At 37.2% G+C, this 20032-nt stretch overlaps 1 protein-coding gene across 1 annotated transcript; it reads left to right on the forward strand.

Moving 5' to 3' along the window:
• Nucleotides 1-749: 749 nt before the first annotated feature.
• On the forward strand, nt 750-19527 carry EXO1 (exonuclease 1). Its single transcript, XM_058802087.1, has 14 exons — nt 750-1140; nt 3471-3590; nt 4499-4622; nt 5375-5512; nt 5731-5943; nt 7280-7467; nt 8298-8394; nt 8974-9190; nt 10094-10349; nt 11882-12335; nt 12860-12961; nt 16064-16257; nt 18098-19113; nt 19449-19527. Exons 1-13 carry the CDS (start codon nt 980-982, stop codon nt 18237-18239), a joined length of 2406 nt encoding a protein of 801 aa, XP_058658070.1. The 5' UTR covers nt 750-979; the 3' UTR covers nt 18240-19113; nt 19449-19527.
• Nucleotides 19528-20032: the final 505 nt, after the last annotated feature.

Genomic DNA, 20032 nt, shown 5'->3' on the forward strand with positions numbered 1-20032 from the left:
TACACTGCTGACTGTGTCATCCACCTCATTGCGCCAATCTCAGAACTGCACAGGCTTCCAAAAGGCATGTAGAAAAAGAAACTTATACCTGGTAGATATTGGCCTTCCAAAGGACATACAGAAAAAGAAATTTCTATTTGGTAAATATTGGCCTACATTTGCATCTTACTGCAATTTTTGTTATTATTTATGCAAGCAAACCCTTACGATAACTGACAAGAAAAGGAACCTGTATCACATAATTGTAACTTCGACCATCGGTTCTTACACTAACCCCGGGGTTTCAGTGCAGTAACAATATCTGTCCTTCCCTTGACCCTCGGCAGGCAGAGACCCGCGTGAGCCCCTCCCTGCCCCTCTCCTCTCACGGCGTTGGCTGCAGTCCACTGTCCTATTAAAACCCTGGGAGGCCTTTTGATTTCTGTGTATTTAGCGTTTATAAATGTCACGTTCCTGTTGTTATCCACGAGCCGTGTCCGCCGCACGCCGGCCGTGAGGAATGCCGTGAGGAATACCGTCACCAATGCGCTGCCCCCGCCGGCGCGGGGCACCATGGGGATCGTAGTTTCCGCACGCGGGGCGGGGCCACGGCTCTCAGCGCGCGCTGCTTGAAAGCCCCGGGCGGCGGCCGCGCGCTGTGGCCGGGCTGAGCCGGGCCGGGCCGGAGGAGCCGCGGCTGCCCCGGGAGGTGCGGGCGGGTCAGGCCGGGTCTCCGCGTCCCTCGCCTCTCTCTCCCTCTCTCTCCCCACTCTCCGGGCAGCACCGACCCGCAAAGAGGTACAGCCGCCGCCGCCGCGTGGGGAGGCGGCCCGAGCCGGGATGCGCGGGGGCAGCCGCAGGAGCTGCTGGTGGCCCTGGGGCCCAGCGCCCCGGCCGTGAGCTGAGCCGGCCCTTGAACAGAGATCGAGAGCGAGCGTCGAGAGCTCAGAGCGCTCGGCTTTGCCTTGGCTCCTTTCTTTGTTTCCCGCTCTGCGGCATCATGGGCATCCAGGGCCTGCTCCAGTTTATCAAGGAGGCTGCCGAGCCTTCCCACGTGAAGAAATACAAAGGAATGGCGGTAGCTGTGGACACCTACTGCTGGCTGCACAAGGGCGCCTATGCTTGTGCCGAGAAGCTGGCCCGGGGGGAGCCCACGGATATGTAAGTTTTTCTTATGTTTCGCTCTCGGCCCTTTCGCAAACTAAGGTTTTGTCAACTTGGTGTTTCTTGAACTAAAAACTAATTTACAGAAGTTTCGCTTCTTGCTGTTGATTCTGAATTCTGAGTTGAACTCTTTAGTAATAGAAGTTTTTGGCGATAAATAAACAGCTTTCCAGTTGTGCAGAATAAAATTTTTAAAAGTATATATTGGGGGAAAACTCTCAATTTTGGTTTTTTTTTTTTGTTAGAGTGTTAAGAGTACGCAAGGCTGTATCAGTTAGGGTTTTTTTTCCTAGCATGAGTTGCTCTCCACTATAATCTAATTTCTCTGATGAAATTCTGTACGTGGAATTCTTTTCATTTCAAATTTAATATTATTTTCAGACATCTTTTTTGTAAGCAAAGAGACTTCGTAAATACTTCTGTGACAAAGGTTATTATGATATCAAGGAATTTTGAGAGATGTGTTGTGGTCTGAATAAGGTCTAAGATTTTTTGCTGAACATACTATGCTCTTAGTTAAAGTAGCTTTTCTAAATCACGTTTACACGTTTTTAGGGAAGGAAATGCACAAAAATTGTGGTCATATTTCAAATTTACCTCCACACCTTAGATCAGGTTTGCATTTCTTGCCTATCTCGGGAAGTGTGGCTTGAACTCTTGTTTTAGATTGGATATAGGTAAGGCTGGAAGGGGCCACAGGATGTCATCTCATGCAGGCTCCCTTAGAGAACATTACTTGGGGTTGGGTCCAGGTGGCTTTCCAGTGTCTCCAGAGAAGGAAGAGACTCGAAAACCTCTCTGGCCAACCTGTTTCCGTGCTTGGTTACTTGCACAGCAAGGAGGTTCTGCTTATATTCCAGTGGAATTCTTGTGGTTTGGTTTCTGCCTGCTGCCTCTTGTCCTATTGCTTGGCACCACCCAGGGGCCCTTGGATCCATCAAATGTTTGATGGGAGATAGGACAGACTTGGTGCTTTGCAAATGGATTCAAATATTTGCTGCTGCTTATGTTAAGAACTGTGCAATTTCAATCCAACCCTGCCTTGAAGGTAGTGAAGGTTCCTCAGACTCCTGAGATAGGATACACTTCAGCTGAGGAAAAAATTCACTGTCAGGAGAAGTAGTCATAGGAAACTTTGGAATGGTTGAATTTGAATACATAGGTACTTTATGGCCAAATCTTATTTCCATGCACATATGATCCTAGACTGGCACCTTAACTATAGTATAGAGTTCTTTCATACTTAAACATTCATCTGGATGAAAGTTTATATAGCTACAGTGCTATTTGTGCCTGTCTTTGAAAAATCAGTTATTTTTCTGTAGCTCTAAATCTAGTTTCTTCAGTGCTTGTATCCTTGCATTCTAAATGCTTCTAAATCCCACTCTCCTTCTCCTCCCTCTGCTGATGGGGTTGCTCTTGCTGTTTTAAACAGTGTCCTTAAAATAAAAAAAAAGGTTTTTTTTTTTCCTTTGGGCATTGGATCTGCAACGTGCTTGCTTAGTGTTTACAGCATTTCTTAGATTCTAGTTCTGTGCTGCTGATAAAATGATCTCATACGGATCTGTAGAAATAACAGGTAGGAAGATGAGAGGTCTGAGGGAATAAATAACATTTGGAACACCCAACAAATATTTTTTCAAGGGATGGGTTTGAAGGCAGTGGCTGGTTGCCTCCTGAGCCATATACTATCTTCACAGTTTTTAAAGAAGGGAAACTTTTCTGACTTTTGGAATATTTTCAGTGCTGTGCCTGTATTTTTAGTATGGGAAGATACAAATGTATTTCTTGTCCATAGGATATATCCAGTATCTGGAGGGAAGAGTAGATAGTTCTACAATGAGAGATTAAATAACCCCATCACTTCCAACTCTACAAAAGTACATTTAGTCTGCATTTCTGGGGAAAGGCAGACTTGTGCTGGTCTGCTTCCTGGTTCCCTGGCCATGGTGAATTGACTTGCTGAAAGTAAAAAGACAATCCATGTTTGAACTGGTCAAGTTTTTGTCGCTATTGAATCCCAATGTAGCAAAATCAACAGAATTATACTCGAATTCTTACTTCATTTTTTCTGGGAGAGAGGAGCAGTCAGCCCAGTTCTGAATTGGGAAGTGGATTGTTTCTCTTGGTAAAAAAATCAACCAAACTGCATTCAAGTGTTCTTAGTTTTTTGTGATGCTGGGGGAATGTACAGCCTGTTATGATTTTTGAACAATAGTTAGTCCTAAACTTATAGTTCTCCTTTCCTGCAGCTGGAAAATTGTAATAGACTTGTGATAAACTTTATTGTTAATCTTTTTTTCTTACTTTTGTTATTGTTGATACAGTTATGTAGTTTTCTGTATGAAACTTGTTCATATGCTCCTCTCATTTGGAATTAAACCAATTTTGGTATTTGATGGATGTACCCTACCCTCTAAGAAGGAAGTGGAAAAGGCACGACGAGAGTAAGTACCAAACTGTATTGATTTGCAAGCAAAGCAGTTTTATCACTTCAATAAAAATCAAAAACCCTCCAGCTAGGAAGTAAGTTCTGGTAAACCCCTCTGCAATGTTGTGTGATATTTTTTAATTTACCTATAAATCATACAAACTTCTTAGAGGTTTTATTCCAAAAATAGAGATGCGCTTCATAAATGAAAGCCATTTTATAAAGGAAGGAAGTAAGCCTTTGAGCAGTAGTTCCTGTCATATCAGAGGCTGTTGGTTAACCTACACTTGTGATCTCTGGACAAAAATATTTTTTCCCAATATAATTTTATTTCAATATAGTACCCCTGTCCTCATCTTTCTCTACAACTAACTAGATAAAAGTTGTTTCAAATTTGGATTCAGGTCCCTATAAATGGGACTTTTCACTGAAGCTATGAGAATTTTTCAGTAGTTATTTATGAAGTTGTTATTTATGAAGTTTTTCAGTTGTTATTTATGAAGTCTCATGAGACATGTGCTTTCTTCAGCGTGAAATGAACAATTTCCGATTTATGAAATTAAGTAAATTAGGTTTTCTGTCCTCTAAATCAATAACTATCTAGTGTCAGATACTCCCAACTCCCATTAAATCTATTTTACTGCAAGCTGAGTGGGTGCACTTCTTCTTTTACACTGCTGATTTCAGTTCCTATTTGTCTCTGTTTCCTGAGAAAATATTACCAGTTCCAACATTAAAATCTGGTTGTCCTTGTCAATGCAATGATGTAGTTATTCTTTTTTTTTTTAAACTATGCAGTGGCTCACATTTGGAAGGTGTTGCAATTTTCCCCCCTTTCTTACCTGTCTCTCTTAGTCCCTTCTGCTGTTTGTTTTTTAAGTGAACAATAATCTGAGATTGGTGGTATTTTTGTTTTCCTTTTAGGAGGCGTCAAGCCAGTCTTCTGAAGGGAAAACAATTATTGCAGGAAGGGAGACTGTCAGAGGCTAGAGAATGTTTTGGGCGAAGTATAAATATTACCCATGCTATGGCTCATGAAGTTATTAAAGTAAGTTGTCAACATTATTGATAATGCCAGTTAAAAAACATCTCTGCAATAGGTAGCATATTCTACTCTTCATTTTTGTGGCTACATCACTGCATATTATATATAGGAAAGAAAAGTATTCCCACCTGCTCACTCTGTAGTTGACTTGCATGTTATTGGATTGTGTTAGGCACAATTAACAAGCTTGAAGTTTATTATGCCCATTTGTATAAATAATGATGTGTCAAACAAAACGCATCTCTTCCCATCGCTGTGAACTGAATTTGAACCTGTTTTACTTTTGCAGCACAAAAAACCCTAATTTTTTTGCTTTTTTTTTCCCCTTGTCTAGTTTCTGAGCATAGACTACAAAAAAAAATTGACTCATTAAAAATTGTTCTAGTAGTTTTTTGCTATACTTTTGATGCAGTTATAGGGTCTTCATCAAAAATTATTAAGTTTGTTCTAGTACTGTTCTCCTTTGTCCAGAATATAACTTGCATGAGTTCAAAGCTGTCAGCTGTGGTCAGATGCAGTGGCAATAGTGTTATAGGAAAAGTTGTTTTTGTAAACCATATATAGACCTAAACTGCTTTTAAAGTGGAGTTTTTGAATACGAAGTATTGGACTGTCACTGGGGGCAGGATGGGTGTGTGATTGAAAAGGTTATGGTTTTGGCTTTTTAATGTAGAGGTTTTTATGCTTTCAGATCTCTTAGGGTAATTACTGAAAATTAATGCAAAGTAACTTGTATGCTTCTTGTTTATGTACAGGCTGCACGGGCCCAGGGAGTTGATTGTATTGTTGCTCCTTATGAAGCTGATGCTCAGCTGGCTTATCTTAATAAGATTGGCATGGTTCAAGCTATAATTACGGAAGACTCTGATCTTTTAGCTTTTGGATGTAAAAAGGTATGGAAGAAAATACTAATAACCTTTACCTCTTGCTGAGATCTGAAAAGCAGGGTTTGAAGTTGCCAAATGTGTTTGATGTATGGATTAACTCTTCTACAGCAAATGTGGGAAACAGAAGAGATGAAAATAGAACTTTGCCTCTCTGTTTCCACCAAGTGCAGTGAACCACCTTATATGGGTGAAAATGATTGGTTTCACTTCCTCTTAATTTTCAGGTGTTTCTGAAAATCGACAAGTTTGGAAATGGACTAGAGATAGATCAAACTCGACTGGGAAACTGCAAGCAGCTTGGAAATGTATTTACAGAAGAGAAATTCCGCTACATGTGTATTCTTTCTGGTTGTGACTACCTCCCTTCAATTCATGGAATTGGGTTAGCTAAAGCATGCAAGTTACTAAAATTAGCCAACAATCCAGATATTATAAAGGTAAACTCAGTTTTACTTTGTGTTTTGTTTTTTGGCAGCCTATATCAGTATATTTGAAATTTAACACTGAACTGAAAATATGAAGCATTCTTGTCTTCCTCCATTTTGAGGAGAATACTAAAAAGTATTTTTAGTATTCTTAAAAAAGATGCTGGCCTAAACTTACTCAAGTGTTGAAGCTGATATATGTTTATAAGAAAAATACCAGAAGTCAACTTAGGTAAAGACTTGTTTTAATCCTTCGAAGGTATATTGTGTTTGAAAGGAAACTTAATTTTTGGTAAGACTTTGATATTTTTCATACACGGCCCCCTGCTCCCAATTACTGCTTTCTTCTACAGATTTTGTATTTGAACTGCTCAATGAACTGGAACTTCTGTATCAGTACAGATTTTTCTATGTGGGGGAGGGGCAGAGATTGGGAATCCTATTTCTTGGCATATGTATGGATATGGACATTTCCATATTAAAAACCGTATGGAAGAAAAGTGTGATTTGATGCAAAACAAATTAATTTGGGGTGGGTTTTTTTCTTGTCCAATGTATGAAGTTAAAATAAATCTTGTATTAGGAAATAGAGAGGCTAAGAGGGTGGAAATGACTACTTCTGTATGGGTAATAAGGGAGTGGAGAGGTTAAGGGCGAATAAGAATAGCTCATGGGTCTGTCCTGAAGGCAGGTTAATCTAATCCATAAAATCATTTTAATATGCAGTTAATTAACTTAGTGTGTTATCGTCTTTCTTAAATTACTTGTTGTATTTTATCTTTTTCTCTCACAGACAAAGTACTATGATTTTTAATTTTAAAATGTTTTGTATCATATAGAGCAGACATCAAAGTAACTGGTTTTGCTTTTGAGGAAGTAAAAGGGGAACTTTGCACTTTTCCCATGCAAATCATTATTTGCTTTAATGTATCTCTGAGCAAAATCCCAGAGCTTATTCTGGTTAGTTTTGCTTTTTTTCTATTTTAAGAGCACCCACATATTGCTTATATGTCCTGATAATATGAATGATAAAAAATTGATGTGCATTAGTTTAAGTAAATACACCTTAAGGAGATTGTTTTTCTGATCATATTTTGTATTGATTGATTTATTGAAGGACGTATAAAAATTGAATTGTTATTTTTGTAATTGTAGACAATTTGAGTAGGAAAAGAATGTATGAAGTTCTAATTTCTTTCCTTCCCCTATTTAAGTTGAATCTGCTTGTTGCAGTAGGAGACTCATTCTACATTTAATTACAAGCAAAGATAATTAATATTTGAAAAGTATTTAACCTTTCACTTAACCTGTTAAAATGACACAGTTGAGTAATTTCTTTTTTTGACAGGTTATCAAGAAAATGGGGCAGTACTTGAAGATGAATATAACGGTACCAGAAGAATACATACAGGGTTTTACGCGAGCTAATAATACATTCCTGTATCAGTTAGTTTTTGATCCTGTGCACAGAAAATTAGTTCCTCTGAATGCATATGAAGATGATATTGATCCAGAAACACTAACTTATGCAGGACGGTATCCTTTGTGTTGAAAGGGCAGAATGGGGAAATAAGAATGAGCTGATGTGATATTTTACAATTTTCATTGCATCTGTGATGTACTTGGATTTTTTTGTTGCATCCCTGCTTTGACTAAAGTGTCTTTACTGCAGTCTTAAACTTTTGTGGGGGTTTTCTTATTTTCTCCTTTGCTCTGATTTTATACTTTTTTTTAAGTGCAGGGGGTAACTAAATGACCTATTATTGATACAGGCAGAAGTTATTGATCTGGTTGTTTTCTTTAGAAAGAAATTGTTTAATACAGTTTAAATATAAACTGACTGCCTTGTGGCTGTCTTGAATTTTTGCCTGTGTTGTGTGTTATAATCTCTTCCAGTTTAATTCTTGCAGTTTGTGCTCAACTCAATCTCTAATCTTAGCATTTCCTTTTATACCAGATCCCACTTCCTATAGAAAAGGTAGCATTTTGCCACACCTATGCAGTGTAAATTTCAACATGTAAGATTAGGAAAATGAAGGAAGAGAGGGAACTGTAAAGTAGTTACTAGCTTTGTATGTTCAAGCCCCCTGACCTCTGGCATTTGCAGAAATTAGGAAGGAGATAGTTACTGCCTTGCCTGCTGATAATTGAAGGGTTTAGTATTGACTTGCATTATTTGCCAAAGGCTGCAGATCTATTACAATTGCTGTTACATCAGATTGACTAGTAGTATTAATCCTTCAGGTTAATATTCTAGCCGTGCTTTTTAGCCAAAAAATGGGAAAGCGTCTGTTCTAACTTTCACGGTGCAGTTGTTGAAATATAATGTAACATTCAGATATTTTCCTTTACTATGATGGGAGCAGACATGTTGGTGATGATGCTGCTTTTCAAATTGCTATTGGCAATGTTGATATCAATACAATGGAACAAATTGATAATTATAACCCTGACACAGCACAGGTAACATCTTTATTGTGAAGTTAGATATTAAGAACTTGATGTGGGTCTGAATGTTAGTGGGAAAATGTGATTGAGTGTTGCTGACAAATGAGTTGTCAGTGAAAGCTATTGTGGTATTATAGAAACTGTGTGCTCTCACACACATAATTCTCTTTTTTTTAAGGTAAAATTTTATTTTTCATGGCATTTAATATCTGTTTTATTTTCAGACTTATTTGCTAAATCCTTAAATTTACTTACAGAAGTAACTGGTTTAAAGAGAAAATTCACAGAGAGTCTTGGATTTCTTCCAAGAAAAATCTTCAATTGTTTCCTGAATAGAAATAAATTTTAAACTTTAAATTTAGTCTGAGATGAGCAGTTAGTCACTTGTGCCATATTGAAATGAAGACATCATGGGAGAACAACAAAAACTATGAAAAGCATGAGAATTGTGGGAACAAAAAAAATTGGTTTTTGTGGACTATGTCACTAGATGTACAAATGTCAACATTTCCTTCCTTGTATGCTGAGTCAAGAAATCAAATATAGAAGGCAAAATTATAAACCTGTGTCTTGGTTTTCAATTGTTTTTTGTAGCCTGTGCAGCAGAGAAGTTGTGGCTGGAATGACCGACATGATAATCATGTCAATAGCATTTGGAGCAGAGAGTACAAGTTTGGCCCAACTGAAGATCCTGCTCCTCCTAAAATACACTTCCCAGAGAAACCATTAACCAAAGGCATGGAGAAAATAATTAGTGTTAAAGGACTAAAGCTTGCAGGCAAAGAGCTCTTGTCAAAAAGGCCAAGGAGTGGTATGTTTCTATTAAATAAGTGTATGAACAACAGTAGAAGGCTGTGGGAAAAGACTTTATCTTGTACTTTATGGTATGAGGCTTTAGAGGCTTAACTCTTGAATGTTATTGTCTGTATTCTGTTTTTAACAAGCTACAAGACTAACAGGCCATAATATTAAAGTCTATGTGATGATTAAGGGTGACAGCAAACTTTCAACAGGACTTGATCTTAATCTTTGGTTTGCTATAAAACTCTGGTGGTATCAAATTCAGGTTATATTTAATATAAGCTGTATTTTGATATAGTTTTGGTTTTAATTTCTATCTTGAAATGGCTTGTGAAGAAGTTAAAACAGCTTGTTTTCCTAGCATTAATATTAGGCCAGACTGAAAACCAAGAATGTTTTCTGTACTCAGACTATGCTCTTTATGCCAAATTTTTTGCTTTCTCTAGTGTATCTGTGTTATCTCATCTTCTATGCCACCTGAATTATATGTGCTCAGATAAACTGTGGGCTTGTAATAGAAGAAGCAATTTTTATTCCTATTGTGCTTTGTTGTTTTCCACTGCTTCCTTTGCTTTCTGATTATACTGCTGGGGTTTTCTTTTTTTCCTTTGGTACTCCTGGTATCTTCCTATTCCCTCGCTTATCAAAGTCTGTAGGTAGTTTAGCAACCTGCCTCTAAATCAAATGTAGTTTCATTGTAGTTGTTCTGCCTTCACTCCATCTATCTTTTCACTGAGTTATTTTTAAGGCAATGTACTAGAAAACAATGGCATTAAAGACAACTAAACTCTATTTCCTTACCAGACCTTACTAATATTTTTAAGCCTGTGAGACTAAATATGCAATGTTTTGTTATCTCATAACTGGTTAATTGTAGAATGTACTATTACAGTGATGCTTAAATTGTCTTTAGATTCAGAAGAAGTCTCAGATGGAGATCTGTTGAAGCAATATTCATTTTCAAAAACAAAAAGAATCAAGAAGGAGGATGATAATGGTGGTCAAGCACAAAAGAATGTATCAGCAATACAAACCCTTGATTCTCCAGCAGTTTCCATCACTCAAGAAAACACTAACTCCCTACCCAGAGTTAGAAATAAATTTGCTTCATTTTTACAAAAGAAAAACAAAGAGAAGGATGCTGTAATTATTCCAGGAACAAGAAGCAGGTATGCTTATGTCACATGTTTTCATAAGTAGCAAAAATACTGTTTGCTGAATGGCCCGAATACTGAAAATAGGAAAAATGCTACCTCAGACTTTTTATGCAACTGTATTGCATCTCAGCCAAGATGGTGGATTCTTTGTGCTAGGCATGCTGTCTTTGGGAGGACAGATAATGTTGATTTTTTTACTGCTGAAGTGAAGACTGAGACTTGAATGTTTTGGTTTGGAGTGGACCTTAAAATCATCTCATTCCAAACCCCCTGACATTGTCAGGACACCTTTTTCTAGACCAAGCTGCTCAGAGATCCATCCAAACTGATCTTGAGCACTTCCAGGGGTAGGCATCTGCAGCTTCTCTGGGCAACCTGTTCCAGTGCACCACCACACTCACATTCACCACCACCACACTTCACAAGGTGAAGAATTTCTTCCTAGTATCTGATTTCAGCCTCCTTCAACTTAAAATCATTCCCTCTTGTCCTGTCACTACATAGCCTTGTGAAAGGTCCCTCTCCTGCTCTCCTTTAGGCTCCCCTGTAAGTACTGCAAGGTGTTATAAAGGTCTTCTGGAACCTTTTCTTCTCTAGGCTGAACAGAAAAGCTTTCTCAGCTTTTCTTTATAGGAGAGGTGCTCTGCCTCTGTGATCAATTTGGTGTCTCTCAAGAAAATATTTAATATCTCTAGGTATCAAAATTAATTAGGAGTTAGCTGGGGTTTTTTCCCAGGTAAAAGACATGTGATATATCTCAAAAAACAAGGATAGCTACTTGTAGCAAATATATAAGCAGTCAATGAATTCATGGACTTAAGTTGATGGGGCTTTTGGTTTATTGCAGTAAAGCTAAACCTGGTCATACTCAATGACAAATATCTATTCTTATCCCATCCCATTCAGCTGACACTGCTGATCTCTGCAGCATCACTTTGAGAACAGGGACTTTGTTAGGTTTGGGGTTTTTTTTCATTTAGTCCCATTTGGTCACATCTACTTGAATTTGTTTTATAAAACATTATCACAATTAGGTCTATTATTGTGTAATTTTTGTCTTGAATAATATGAATATTGTTGAGCGGTGCAATTTTGCAGAGCAGTCTTAATGCCTTTGTTTTAAAGCACACCTTTCTGAGCTGAAAGTTTTGGAAAGCTTTTTTATTGCATGAAAAGTTAAGAGTTGTCACTGCTGATAGGTTCTTCCCTAAATCTGTGCTCAGTATTCTGAGGAACTGCTGCTATAGCATAGAAAAAATGTAGTAAGGTTCTATTTTCTTTGATAAGTGGTGCTGTAGTATTTCACTACTAGCTTTATCATCTTTAATTAATATAATCTGAAATTTTGTAGGCTTTCTGGATGTTTTTTTGTTGGTACTTTTTTGCTTAATGTCTCCCTGAGGGACTTCTCCTGTTGCCAAAATAATTTGTCTGCAAGTATACCTTGAAAATAAAATTGATGGATAAAAACGATGCAAATGAGTATGTCATCATCAATAACTTTCTTCCCCCTTGCTTTCACCTTTTTTTTTTCCCTTTTTTAGGTTTTTCTGCAATGGTGCAGATATGTTTGACAGTAGAGCAAAGAAGGAAGCCGGTGATCTAAGTCAGGATGCTGAGCAGGACTGCCAGAAACAGGAAACAAAACATGTAGCTGAAGATATTTCTAGATTTTCAGAAACTGAAAAATCATCATGGACTATCTTTACACCTCCTGGAAAAATGCAGAAAAGTTGTTCCCAGGGGTTTAGCAGCCTCAAAAGTAACTCAGGAAATCTTGGTCTACCTCACACTGTATTTTCACAGCAGTTTCACCAACAGAGAAACAACTGCATTGTATCCCAGGAAGATCAGATTAATGTGGCGGTGTGTAATGAATCGGAGGAAGAGTCCTCCCCCTTAATAGAACTGGAACAGTCATCACAGTCTCATGGGTCTTCTGGGCCATCAGAATGCAGTTTGGAGTCTTCAGAAATCCTGCAAGTGTCCAACAAACAGGTAAGAAACAGGTAACAAAAGGTAAGAAAATTAGACATTGTTTCAGTATTTGTTTTCACTTCAAATTATAAAAGAAATTATTTAGTCAAGTCTCCTTTACAGAATGGTGCCCTAGAGATGATGTGGCTTGTGCTAACAAAACCTATCTCTACATAGAATCACAGGATGATCATATTCTTTCAATGCTTAACATAATTGTACAGAACGGATTGACATACTAGCTTAAATAAAATGTATTCTGTGGTTTTAGTTTGTTTTGAGTTTTCTGCTGCTATCACTGCAGTGTCTCATAAACACACCTGGTAGGCAGCCTTTTGTTCTCTGCTTTTAGTCCTTGAAGTGCTTTCAGAAGCATATGCATGCCTTTGTAGTGTTGCTTGCTAAAAGCCATGTTTTTGTATGAGTTCTTAGAACTGCTGAAAATGTTGTAGCCCAAAGTATATATATACATGTAGCTATGAAAGCATATATTATGTTTACAAAAAGACAACCTGTTTTAAAACCAGATCTATTTTCTCTTGAAGGAATCTGATTCTAGTTCAAAACTGAATGATGATCAGTGTTCTCTGTCTATGCCATTTTCTGCTGTTCAAACTAACAAAAAAAATACAATCATAAAGACCAAGGTAAGAACTCTTTTAATTTTATGAGCTTTACTAAACCCTGAAAATCAGTTTTTACTAGTTCATTTTAGAACTTGTAATGAAAGATTTAAGCAATGTAAATGTTGACAAGGCAATGCTTTAGTCTTGTTCATCTACCCTGGAGCTGGGGTGAAATATAACCACCTATAATTGATAACAGAGTTGCAACTTGTTTGGGTATTTTAAACACTTCAGTGTAAAGTAAGCCAGGGTAAGGCAAGAAAATCCATTAAAGTTCTGTGATATAAATTGCAGTAGTGTTCAAAGTCCAGATATAGTCTCAAGATGCAACTGTAATTTGACTTCTCTGTGTTTGCTTGTATGTATGAGAATAAACTTATGTTCCTTGTTTGTGGAACATTTCTAAGAGCTTAATATATTTCTCTGGTTGATAACTTCTAAGACTTTAACAGCTCTGACTCCTTAGCCATTGTCATTAGAATTGACCAAAAGATGTAAGAGGCAGACGTTTTCCATGTATGCCCCCTAGTAAGTTTTTGTGTAGACAGACTAAAAATCAAAAGCTTCTCTCTGCCAGACAAGAATATTGTGTATTTTGTAAAATAGTGACATCTTGTGGTTATTGTTAGGAACTTAATTGTTCAGGAACAAGTTACATTTGTATTTTGGAGCACTTACATTTTTCCTGCTTTTTTTCAACAAGACTGAGCAAGGAAATCATCCTGGCATTCAGAATTTTTATTGCTTTGGTTTTTAAGGCTGTGTTTAATATGTTTTACATTATTTTGCTCACCTTAGAAGGTATATTGGGAGAGTGAATATATTAAATATTGGGGGATCACATTATGGAAGTACTGATGTGTAGTATAAGCATCACATAAAAACAGAATTTCAGCATGCTTGGAGCCCTTCAGAAAATGAAAGCTGCTGAAAATGTGTGAGGACAATAGGGTTAGTTTAAAGCAAGTAGCTGGTAGGAGGATTTCCATCACTTATTGCCATGGTCTTGAGTTCTCTCTTCTTCTGTTATGTACTGGGAATAATAATTATAAATAATTACATCAGAAAACTGCTTGGCCAAAAAGTAATCTGACAGCAACAACCAAAAGATCAGTGATGTGGTAACTTGGCCCCACCTAGGCTCTTGGGCTCCTGTGAGTTGTTACACCAGTGAGACCATGGGAGAGCAAAAGGCAGGGATAAGGAGCACCACTTTTGGCTCAGTTTTCTCTGAAAATTTATTAAAATTTTGTTAGGATGTTCATTAGGATCCTGCAAGTGTAAAAAAAGGGAAGTGTGTGCTGGTCTTAAATACAGCAGAAAATACTAAAGGGAAAAATGAATTCCAGATTTAGGGAAGAAGCAGTTAATCACAAAATGCATAATTTCTTCTGATTTTTGTAAGCTCAATATCAGCTATGTAGATTTACTTAGAGGAATTTAATAACTGGGGGAGGCAATCTGAAAAGTTTGTCAGCTCTTATAGTGGTTCCAGTCCAAAATAGGCAGTGCTACGTACTCAATTCTAATATCAAAACTAGTAGAAGCTTTTTACTAAAACGTGTCTGTGATACAGAGCTCCCTAAGACCTCATGTTTTTTCCTATGATACTATTTCAGCTGTGCTTTTTACGGCTAACTATTTTTCACAATTACTGTGAGCTCAGCAAAGAGTCTAATACTGATAATAGAAAAGAGCATTCTGCTCTGGCTTTAAATTTCTTAGCATACTTTTGGGATAGCTAAATAATTTCTAACTCAGATGTAATTCAGAACTATAGGGATACGTAGGATTTAGGTGCTTTATTTTATTCTTCCTAGTATTCCTGTTCCAATTTTTAGCTCACATTCTAGACACTTTTTTTCACTCCTTGGAATACCAAGGTCTGCCTAATATATTTAGGTAGAAACAGTGCAATTTCATTAATAGAATCATAGAATCATTAAGGTTGGAAAAGACCTTTGCAGTCAGGTCTAGGTGTCAATCCAGCACTACCATGTTCACCATTGAACTGTATCCTGAAGTGCCATATCCACGCAATTTTTGAACACTTCCAAGAATTGTGATCCTGCCACTTCTCTGGGCAGCCTGTTCCAATGCTTTAGAAACCTTTGCAGGAATAAATTTTTCTTAATATCCAATCTAAACCTCCCCTGGTGCAACTTGAGGCCATTTCCTCGTGTCCTATTAGTTGCCTGGAGCAAGAGGCCACCCCCCACCTGGCCACACATTCCCTTCAGGCAGTTGTAGAAAGCGATGAGGTTGCCCCTGAGCCTCCTTTTCTCCAGGCTAAACATTCCCATCTCCCTCAGCTGCTCTTCATCAGACTTGTGCTCCAGATCTTTCACGAGCTCTATTGCTTGTCTCTGGACTCATTCCAGTGCCTCAATGTCTTTCTTGTGGATAGAGATCAAAACTGAGCACAGTATTTGAGATGCAAAAAAGGAGAAAAATATAACAAATGTGTGTGGTGGGGGGATGGCAAAATGCCATGATGTTTCAGAAGGAATTAAGCTATGAATTCTCTTTGAAGAAAAGGCTGCTGAGATGTTCCAATTTAAGTCTGGTTGTATTTAAGAGAGAGATTCTGGCCAAGCACAGCTTTTCTGAGCTTCTGGTATAGAAATTGGATAAGAAAGTCCAGGTAGAGGTTTAATGATCCTTGGGGTCATCATACTGTTACCTGTGCTCTTGCTTATGGCTCCATCTTCATGAAATCTGAGTGAGACTCACAGGGAGCAATACCAGAGAGCTGATGCTCTTAAAATTCTGAAAGGTGGCATCACATGAGAGCACAACAAATAGTCTTCAAACAGATGAAAAAGTAACTATTCAGTAGGTTTTAAAAACTGAATTCAAAATAAATTAGTATTTACAACCTTTATATAAAGGCTTATAGAAGTGGGTTTACCAGTTCTTATAGCTGCAGTATGTCATGTGTTTGAGATACCATTTTTTAGATTACAGACTATCTAAATATACATTGTTGTGGCATTTCAGGTTGCATTATCTCAACACAATGTAAAACACTTTATTTTTTTGATTATAAGCTTTGCAGCATGATATCAGTTGCTTGCAGGTTGTCATTTTAACCATGTGCACTGCAATATCAAAATCCCACAGGTTCCTGGATTACGTAAATCCAGTAATATAAAGTCACATATGGTAACAAAGCTCAAGCCATTGATACCAGCTAAAGTAAGTGGACTAAGCAGGAAACTGTCACCTGTGCAGAAGAAAAAGGACTGTGATACTGAGAATAAGCTGGGGCTGCAATCCACTCTTGGAGAACTCTGGAAAAGCTTCCAATTTAAAAGGTGAGTTGCTTCAATCCTTTATTTAGTACACTGCATGCTTTTTTCTCAAAGAAACAATTTTCAAAGCAGCCTCTATACATGTTCTCCATACAATTCAGTAAGAAAAACAGTGCAAGATTAGATATTTTCTACTTAGGATTTATAACTTTCTAAGCTTGATGTAAACATGAAGCGTGGTTTTTCCTAAATATATTTTTATAATTAGTTTTTTCTTTCTAACCAGGCAAAACTCTAGCTGAAATTTAATTAATTTTATTGATAATTACATTTAGTTTACCATAATTGATATGAAAATCATTGCCATTGTTTGGCATCAAACACCAAAAATAATTTATTGACCTAAATGCAAAAGCTGCATTCAAGTTGCTAAATTTAATTGAGTACAATATGGCTTCTGTTTAACTCCATGTCACTCACATTTGGAGATGGCTGATTGTCAGAACTATTCTGCTTTCAAGATGACAGTGAACGGATGGAATATTTCTGTTAGCAAGGGTATCTGGTTACAAGAGGCATTCTTGCACGTTATAAAATTCTGTTGCTTTCCCTTGTGGAGATGACTTTTCTAACTTGAAGTTTCTGCAAATAGCCTCAGGGTTTGAATTTTAAGGGCAACTATTATTTTTAAAAAGTACAACAGAATCTGAAGAGTAGTTATTCTGACTTGCACTATCTCCATGGGCTCAGATTAAAAACTTCTGGTGGCAAAGTGTTCCCAGCTTTAAGTAGCAATCTCAACTTTGAATAAATAAGATTTATTTAAATGAAATTATTTTCACTAACTTGAAACCAAATGTGAGTAAGACAGATGTATTCTTTGCACTGAGTAGTAAATGTTGATATTGGTGAGCATGTGTTAATTCAGATGAATGTATTTTAGTACGTTTGGGCCTTAGGGTAGGTTATTGTAAACATATAACTGTTTTCTGTTTTAAAAGTATGACTTAAGGTGTTTACACTTTTAGAAATCTTACTTTTTATTATCTTTCTTATGCGGTGTTAAAATGATCAACAGTTTCAAGGAGGAAATGAAACTGGTTTTGTATTAATTGCTTGGCCTCTATTTGGGAATGTCTGACCAGGGTTGCTCGCAAGGAGAAAATTCATAAATTTGGATTTACCAGAATACAGGCAGATAGACCAGTGTGAGCCTAGGTGGCACTCTGCTGATGGTTGCAAGACTTGGCTCCCACCATGCACAATTTATCCACCCAGTTTTGGTTGGTTTGGTTTGATTGGTTGGTTTGTAACCTCTGGCTGTTTATACTGGGGATATATATTTTTCTATTACTTCTATGTAAGCAATAATTTCTTAGCTTTTAGGGGATTTTTTTTTTCTCAACATATTTCACAAATTGGGCTTTCTACTGCTAGAACTTGCTTAGCTCTTTTTTTTTTTTTTCAGTTTTTAAGATGTTTCTAAATTAGCCTTATGTTTTAACAATTTTTACCTTATGGCAAATACATCCTGTGGGACACTAACCTGTTCTGCCTCAATGTCAAGGCTCACAGGATATATATATATAAAACTACACTTATTCAGAAGACCTAAATGTTAAGGAAGCAGGTACAACCCCAAGCAGGATGGGATACATACAGTCTTGCATAAGTAAAGCTAACAGCTATCATTCTGTCACTTTCAGTGAAGTTGTTCAGTTGTACTAAAATTGAAATTAAAACTTTGCATCAGAAATTTTTATTTTTTACTTATTCATAGGTGTAGTGGGTAGTTAGGTGATGGGTCTTGCTTTGTTTTAACCTGTATATTCTTACAGGCCTGTGGTTAGAAACACAAAACATCATTCTTCAATTTTGTTTTGTCTTTGGTTTTTTTGTGCAGAGAGTATGAAAAACTTCCTTCTTGTAGAAAGTCAGATCCTTTGTCTCCAATCAAAGATAATATACAGCTCACTCCAGAAACAGAAGAAGAAATCTTTAATCGTCTGGAACATAGTCATGTTCAAAGAGCTATATTCCAATGAACTGCATGCTGTTCATGATGGGATGAATTTTTAATCATTGTCAAAATTTACCTTTTGTATATTTCATCAATATATAGAAGATGCTTTGAAAACCAGCAATGTACTTTAGTCTGACTAGTGATTTATCATCTCTTTTATAAAAGCATGAATTCAAAGGTACAGTTCTATACTGACTGGAATAAAATAATTCAGATTCCTCTGTTCTTTTATTCAAAGTCCCCATGATAAATTTTTCTCCAAACACTTAGTTGCCCCTGGGCATTTGCATGTCTCATGTACAATCCAAGTTTCCACAAGAGCAGCAGAACAAGTTTGTGTCTTAATTTGTAATAATTAATATTTTTTGCCTCTTTCTTTTTTCCTCTTGAGGCTAATCTGGCTTCACTACAGATTTAAAGCTGCTGTTAAGTGTGCATGACAGTCTGCAGTATACTTCCAGCAGTCTGATAATTATTTCTTTTCCCGGTAAGGTAAGATCTGCTCTCTTGACAGTTGGCTTTCTGTTTGGTTCAGTCATGTTGGTGGTAGGAATAACTGGGGGAAGGAACTGCAGAAAGGAGTGTCACAAATATCTGGTTCCCAAATTGTCACATTAATAGGATGCAATAAAAAAAAATAATGTATTCTTCTGTTTACCATTTCTGTTTCACATTTATGTTCTTCTCCAACTACAGACACCCAAAATGCCAGTCCTCACAGCTAGGGTTACAAAATAGCATTGTCAGCACAACAGGCCAAGCTTCAGTGTTCAACTAAAGGAAGAAAATGCAGGAGACTAGAGCCCTTGCCGTGTTTGACCATGAAATACCATGAAATAGTATGATGGGATTTCAGGTTTTTACCCTGCAAATCAGGATGTGAGTCACTGTTAAAGGTATGTTTGAAACGTTCCTATTTTTAGGAGTACAGCAGGTACAAAAGAATGAAGGTACAAAAAGATATCTTAACCTATGAAATATATAGTTCCATTCCTGAGATTAATGCTTTCCCTCAGCCTTTGAGCTTTTTGCAAGAGTTTCAAGTTTGAAATGACCTATGAGAGGTGGAGGTTTTTAGGTTGCAATGTGCTTTTTTTCCTCTCTTAAGAGAATTTCCATCTATGAAACTGAAGTGACCACCTGAATTAAATTACAAAGAAGCTGCTTAAAAGAAAAATTTGATCCCCAAATTTGTGGGATCAGCCCTCTTATTTCTACATTTGTGTTGAAGGTATGGGATACAAGGAATTGAAGCAGTGATGCTCTAGGACAGGCTTTCTCTCATATGTGCACCACCAGAAAGTCCCTACCACTGAAAAGCAGTATTTTAATGTTGACCTTCAGAGAGGACTATCTCAGGTATGATGTTACAAATGTAGGCCAGGGATAAATGTTTGTCTTTCCAGTCATAGAACTGTTGCCTGGGATGAATTTTTATGTGTTCCTGCAAATATAATAAAAATGACAGAATGAGTCTTTGAAGGGAAAACCAAAAAAATAGTCTATTTTCATCCATTGCTTATTTATTGGTGTGGGAGTTGCAAGGTTTTTAGTACAGTACATCCTTGCTATTTTCCTGCCTCTTCAGTCAAAGGGCCACTTGTTCCTGCTTTAGTGGATCATCATAAGAGACAAACTACTTGTTTTTGTGCTAGCAAGGACAGGTGATTTTAAGGGATTGTCTTTTGTGCAAGGTATACTGTATGTTCTTAAAGCAGATTTCTTAAAAATATTTTTGTATAGTTCCTGATATGTGTTTTGGAGATCTTGGGTATGACTTCACATAACAGAGGCTTCTTTTCAGGAGTAGAGGCA

This window comes from Ammospiza caudacuta, chromosome 3 (assembly GCF_027887145.1).
Source record: "Ammospiza caudacuta isolate bAmmCau1 chromosome 3, bAmmCau1.pri, whole genome shotgun sequence".
Classification (NCBI taxonomy): Eukaryota; Metazoa; Chordata; class Aves; order Passeriformes; family Passerellidae; genus Ammospiza; species Ammospiza caudacuta.